Raw genomic sequence first — 7,258 nt, 5'->3', positions numbered from 1 at the left:
ATGAACTGAGCTGAACTGAAACTTGATAGTAGATAGAAAAAGAAAGAATATGCACATTTCCTCTTCAAACCGAGTCAACAGCCATGTAAAAAGTCCCTTCACAAATTTCACCTTTCCTTTCACACCTTTTAATCTGATACCATTGCGTTTTGATGTCCCCCACTGAACTTTACTCGAGTATCGAGCCACTCCCAAACACACCTGATAACACTGACCGACTGACTGCTGGGAGTCCGCCATCATCCTCCGCGTTCAACTCTCGGGAAAACCGAAACTCCTCCTAAATACTTCACGAACTCCTACATTTATCACTCAAACTGGCTCTTTTAGGCAGGATTTAGTGGATTGTATCTTTTGGCTTTGGTTTAGCCGCTGGGAGGGATTACACCACGCGGAAAAACTTTACCACAGTATTTTAAAAGTCTCATCCCTCCATTTTGAATCTGCCAGGAATTTCAACAGTTTGGTGAGTATGTTTTGCAGTTGTCTAGATAGTTTAAATGGCATTGTTTTTATTCTTAACTAATATCAAAGTGAATTTGCCTCATAATTGGTTAAATTCATGTCTATATTGTGAATACAACATAGACAGAAAGGCAGAATGTGTGTTTGTGGCTACATTGTTAGCTCCTTTCCTAACTTCGTGGAATGTTTGGGATATTTCTGTCTCTGTCGTTTCATATTACACTAAATAAACACCGGCTTGTTTCTAGTAAACGCTTTGTTAGTAATTTTTTGACGAATTAAGAAGGGCCATTAAAGGACAAATGAGTCGACAACTTCTTAAGAGTATGAAACAGAAACTATCCTGAAAACTTTGGTAGGGAATGCTAGTTAGCCGTTAGCTGCGTCTCTTATCAGGACAAATGTGTCAGGAGTTTTTATCCTGAAACGTGTTTTTTAATCAAAACAGGGCACGTTAATGTTATCCTATGTGTTGCCGTGGATGTTTGCATTTTTGAAATCGACTGTGATGATTGTCTAAGGCATTTGAGAGAATAAAATCCATTCAAGTTTAGGGCTCCGCCTAAACCACAAACTATGGATCAGGCCCTTCCTGTGAGGTCTAACTTACCCTTAGCAGTGTGTAACAATACAGGATGCAGACAGTTAGTGAGATAACAAGGTGTGTATCTATAATAACAACAAAGATAATATTTACCACTTTACCTGTTGATATGTAAGAGATAATGTACAGTCAGCTCGTCATTATTGCAAAATAAACCCTCATTGGCTTTATGGTAACCGGCTGTACAATAATCCGTTTTACATGTGATTTATCAAAAATGTTACAATATAACTGTTATACTACTTACCAAATAAATAATTAACTGCTACGTTGCCTAGATTCGATTTGAAAGTACTTTATTAAATGACCTGTATGTTGTCTCAAAGAGTTCGCAAAGGAAAATGTTCTTTACAATGTAAGTTATAAAACAATCGGTAATAGATTTACCGATAGAATTGAGAGACAAGATGGTGCCAGTTGCATTTTTTTGTAAAACAACAGTGAGCAGACTCAATTCTGATTAGTTAGACCATGTCCTAAATCCGCTATACTTTTAAATTAGGGCACTATTTGAGGGGGCAGCCATTTGTTGTGGTGTCTGAAATAGTGGATGTTGTCAAGTGCACACATTCAGTCCCATAATCATTATGGGACTGAATGTGTGCACTTGACAACATCCACTATTGTTGCACCGCAACAATGAGAGTAGAATAGATGCACACTCAATAGATAGAGAATACCCATATTGCACTGCAGCTGAATGACCCATCCATCCAAACTGTGAATTTGAACACAGCCTTAGTCACGCCATCCACCGTCGTCCATGGCAGAGTAAGAGCATGGTAAGTCTTGAGTTGATGGAGATTTCTTTGCAGATTTTTGGATCATTTAGTTTTTCACCAAGATTCTCAGAATCAGAATGAGCTTTATTAGCCAAGTATGTTTACACATACAAGGAATTTGTTGTAGTGACAGCCAACATAGTTTATTCATAATTTATTCAACATAATTTAATTTATTATTAATTAATTCTGACTCTTAAACATAATTTAACAAAAGATTTAAATAATCTGGGTTGATGGGTTTATTTGTAAGTCGCTTTGGATAAAAGCGTCTGCTAAATGACTAAAAGTAAAGTAAAAGCATATAATGTCGTTAACAACGTTGTTGCTCATAGCAGGTTTGTCTGCAAGTTTATAAGTTATTGTCAAAAATCAATTCCTTTATGGAAAAAAATTAAGTGGATATTTACTTTTGAAACCCCATTCTTGCATTCCATTGGAATGTAAAGAATTCTATTTGATGCTTTAATATACACAAGTGTCTCTGTTCTTGCTTGTTCTGCATTTTTTTTCCAATTCTGACTAAAGAGCAATATTTCCCACTCAAATGAGCCTGTATATATGGAAATAATTCATTTAGTTTCATTTCTTGTATTTATTTGTTTTATATAAAACTACTTGTGTATTATTCAGTTTACTTGGGCCAAAGTTCAATGTCCTAACTTTTTGTAGGACGCATTTGAATTCAAAGGTTTTATTCCGAGTATGTTGGTCATGCAACACTGACCTCGCCCACTTTGTTCTGCATTCCCTGACCTATATAGCAAGCGATGTCCATTTAGTCTGGCTGTCTAGTGCAGACAGACCCCTGCAACAACAGCAGAGCCCTTGGGGTAGGCTGATTATCCTTGTCCTTCAGTGCAAGATTGCTGATCAATACAACTGCAGTCACTGTTTGAATAGAAAATAGCAGAGTGGGCAACAGAGCTACTCGGACAGCATAAGTGTGGGTTGGTTTTGGTTAGTAGTGAGGATTTACATCATCATGTTTACATCATTAGAGATTGCGTACACTAAATATGAGTCTGTCATGTGACATTTCATTTGATAAAAGACACAGCCCCAGGCCGCTTATTTGTCTCTGTTTCACCACCCCTCTTAATCCATTGATCGCTTTTTTCTCTCTTCAGAAACATGACGAGCATTAACACAGCAAACATCAACTTCAAATGGGATCCCAAGAGCCTGGAGATCCGCACACTGGCTGTGGAAAGGCTGCTGGAGCCCCTGGTTACCCAGGTCAGACTACTTTTCCAGATTTCACCCTCAGTTGTTGCATTGATCACCAAAGGTCACTGTTTTCCATAATTTTTCTTGCACCATTTGCAGGTCACCACTCTTGTGAACTCTAGCAACAAAGGACCATCTAACAAGAAGAAAGGCCGCTCCAAGAAGGCTCACGTTCTGGCTGCCTCCGTGGAGACGGCCACCCTGAACTTCCTGGAGAAAGGCGAAAAGATTGCTAAAGAGAGCCAGTTCTTAAAGGACGAGCTGACCGCAGCGGTGGAGGATGTCCGCAAACAAGGTATGCAAAAAAGTGTTAACTGGGCAGTGTTTCCCCTAGGTTTATGGCTTTTTGGGGGGGTGGGGGTACCGACCGAATTGCGTACCGATTCACATTAAATCATTTGGTACCATATTTCGGTGCCTGAGAACGCATTTGGGCGCATATGAGAGAGAGAGAGAGAGAGCGAGATTATGATATTAACAATTATGATATTATCGCAGACGATATATATCGCACACCCCTAGCGAGACACCAATAAAATCAGCTTGTATAATAACATGAAACATAATGCTACATTTACCCCAGAAAGCCATTCAATGTCCATAGCCCATTAGTTAGCTAGAACAGATTACCCTATAGAGGAGCATTTTACTAAATATATGATATTATATTTTGACTTAAGCTGTTAGTGATGTCTTTACCACAGAGTATGTTAGTGTATGACTTTGCCTGATATGTTTAATGTGAATACATCTATAAGTTTTTTTTTTTAATTTTTTAATTTTATTTTTTTTACTACCTCTAATGCTTAAATGCTTATAATACAGCAACAAAATGGAGTAGAAACATATGAATAAATAGATATAAAGTGATACAAAAATATGTGCAATTTTAATCTTTGTACAGGGCTCTAGACTCATTCTTCCCACTGGTTGCACTTGTGCGACTAACTTTCTCAGTTGGTCACACGGGCACATCATTTGGTTGCAATTGTTTTATTTATTTTTATTTTTTGATACAACATTTGATTAATCAATGCATGCTGATGAACTTTTATCATAGTTTATAGTCATATGGTAACGAAAGTGTTCAACATTCACCCCGTTCTTTTTCATCAGCATTATTTGTGATTTAAATTTTGTGAACAGGAATTCCTCTTTTTGCTTTCACTTTCAAATTCGCGATCTTGGTGTCACGCTTTACCTTTCACTTTTTAAGACTAAAACAAAGGATGGATGCATTGTTATTCTTAATTAAAAAGCACAACAACTATAAATCAGTACGTTACAATGACAAACTAGCTTACATAACATTTATTAACAAAATAAGACGAATAAGACGAGGCATGGCATAGGACACATCACATGCTGTATTATATACCGACTAATAAATTACAAAATGTTTAGCAAGCACTGAGGAATCAAATAATAATAATAATAATATAAAAAAATTTAAGAAAGCCTCCATAGTGTAACGTGAGGTAAACAGCGAAGATAACAAGCTTTTCAAAACGAAAACAAAAAGAAAAGTAAAACTAAACTGGTTGTCGCTGACAGGACGTGCATGTTGGTATTCTTGTAGAAAAAACATGTTCACCTTCTCTGGTTTAAGAAGCGGTCTTTTACTTTAGTTTGAAAACCAAATCCTCCATTGCGCTCCGTCCACGGCGCGCACCTTTGCGCTCCTGCTGACGTGGCGATGGCGAGTATAAAAACCAGGCTCTACCCACGAAGTGCTCACGCTGAAAGCGCCTCTCTTCACATTCACGTGATCAGTGAAATCTGACTCCTGCTACAATGTGCTGTGCCTGGTAGCACGCGCTGTATGAAGCAGACGCTTTTGAGCAGCGCAGACCATGCACTCGCACAAGTGTGACCACGTCCAATTTTTACTCGCACATTCTCAAAAAATGGTCACAAATGCAACCATTTTGGTCGCAGTCTAGAGCCCTGTTCGTATGTAACTCAGTTTTGAGTTTTTTGTTTTCTTTTTTGCTTATTGCTTACCTTGCATGTAATTCAGTTTTTTTTTTCACATGTGAGTGTTGATCGTTATTTCTCATTGAGTTAAGAGACTGTTTTCGTAAAGAAACATAAACTTGTACTGTACCTGGTATATCCAAATAAATCAATATCGAATCAAATTTAGAGTTTTTGAATCTGAAGCAAATCTGTCAATACACAGCCCTAGTGTTACCTCTACGATAAGTTCAAAAGTGTCTGCAGCCGTTGAAACTATTACAAGAAACAGTAGAATATCCTAATTCGAGTTATGGCTTTAATCAGTGGTTTCAATTCCTGTTTTCATTATCTGTCTGTGCTTATCTGCATGTGCGGATGGATTTTTGAATTAAGAGGGCTTGGCTTTTGCTATCAGAGTTGCTGCTATCATGCAATGGAGTGTGTACTTCCCCCAAGACTGTTGTCCTGTAAATCCCCTCACTCAATCTCATGTTGTTCGCTCTCATTACAGAACATCACTGGTATCTCTGCCATGTCTCCTTACGGAAAGAGGATAGAGAAGACGGGTTAATAGAAGGGTTTAACCCTGTCAAACTCCTAATTTCTCCACGCCTTGTTTGCCTGGAGATATCAATCCTGTTGATAGCAATACGCGATCACTGCGACACTCTAGTTACCATAAGTTTTCGTTTGACTTTAGTTAGATAAGATTCAGTAGTCTCATATCAGCAAGAGTCCTAGAGGCCATCAGTTTTATGGTGTAAATTTGCGTGGCATTTTTTGACACCGATCGCTAACTAATCCTGGGTATATGGCTATGCTCACTCTGCTGAGGAGGGATTGTCACATTCATTAGCGAACAGCTTGCCTTGTTGCGCTGATCCATCAAGATATTTTTATTTATGCTCGGTTGCCAAGAATGAGAAAACAAGAGCAAAACAACTTGCATATATACATGGAGTCTGCCAGTTGTCAAAGGTGATGTCAGATCTGGAGAAGGCGATGCTTTACTTATGCAAGACTTCAGCCCAAGTCTGTTGGCTTGTGACAGAAATAACCTGTAGCCATAAAGTCCTCACCATACGTTCTCATTTGAAGTGAGTGGCTGACGTGAGCTTCCTTGGCCGGAATGCCCGCTTCTTCTGGAATTAGTGTGGCATTTCGCACTTCTGAGATGCAGAGTGCAGGCTCAACCCACTTATCACTTGTTGGAATAACATCTTTGTCAGTTTCGGACTCGGCACTCAGTGTTTATTGGCTTAGTTTGGGCTGTAAAATCTGTCAAGTGCTGGCCAGCATGCTGCTGTGATGTCCGGGAATGTCACATTGGTTTTGCTATGCTGTCGTTGGCTGCAGAATCCAGACGCTGTTGCTCGCTGGTGACGGAGACTGTCAGCTATGCAGTTTTGCCCAACCATGCGTGGTTCGACTGATAATGCCACTATTGAGTGGGGTTAAAGCTTCCCTAGATTGAAAAGAGATCCCGCACCCAGCTGTGGCTTACCAGCTGTTCTGCGAGCCAGGCAAATGTAATCGTTGCGTCATGCACGTTAGAAACCACCGAATCCTTGAACGATTTTCTCCCTAACAGCTCTAGAATTGTCTGCTGCATGTATATGTGCAACATTAGCATGTCTCCTGGGTGGAATGTCTTATTTACCGTAGAAACCGATTTTGATTGCTTCGCACCTTTCGATGGGACGGATGAAGGATGCTGGGAATGATAATGCCGTCTGCCTTCCCTCCAAGGAATCTGGATGCTCATTGTACTGCCTATAGACATCCGCTTTCAACATTTCATCACAATCCTCTGTGGTCCTCTTGTGAGCGCTACCTTAGAAGTGATAGATGTGAGTTTATTATGGGTGCACTGATCACTATCAGGCTCATGAAAATGGTCTTATTGATTGCACCCTCTGGAGGGAATGACAGTTCAAGAGACCTTAGTTCTTTTTGTCTGGTATATGGTGGGGTGAATTTATTTTTAAGTGATGGGTAAAAATAGAAAGGTTCTTAGAGATACTATTCAGTGTGTGGCAATCACCGCTTGTGCAATAACCCAGAAAATCTTGTTGCCATCATTCTGTGAGACTTTCTTCCTGTTACCAGGGAGCACTGTGCACATTATTCCAAACATCAACAAAGGTAGGAATGAGACCCCCCCCCCCCCCCCCCCCCCCTCCTGAGCACAAAGCTCTTACTCACTGCCCCCTCAAAT

At 39.6% G+C, this 7,258-nt stretch overlaps 1 protein-coding gene across 1 annotated transcript in view; it reads left to right on the top strand.

Moving 5' to 3' along the window:
* The first annotated feature begins 206 nt into the window (after positions 1 to 206).
* Positions 207 to 7,258, top strand: part of LOC306883581 (catenin alpha-1-like) — a 104,288-nt gene continuing 97,236 nt past the window's right edge. Inside the window, exons 1-3 of the mRNA XM_079438951.1 lie at positions 207 to 466; positions 2,982 to 3,090; positions 3,181 to 3,376. Of these exons, the coding sequence (XP_079295077.1) occupies positions 2,986 to 3,090; positions 3,181 to 3,376 (301 nt within the window). The 5' untranslated portion in view covers positions 207 to 466; positions 2,982 to 2,985. The remainder of the gene's footprint in view (positions 467 to 2,981; positions 3,091 to 3,180; positions 3,377 to 7,258) is intronic.

The sequence above is a fragment of the Barbus barbus genome (genome assembly GCF_936440315.1).
Source record: "Barbus barbus genome assembly, chromosome: 17".
Lineage (NCBI taxonomy): Eukaryota > Metazoa > Chordata > Actinopteri > Cypriniformes > Cyprinidae > Barbus > Barbus barbus.
This window is presented reverse-complemented; position numbering and strand designations above follow the sequence as displayed.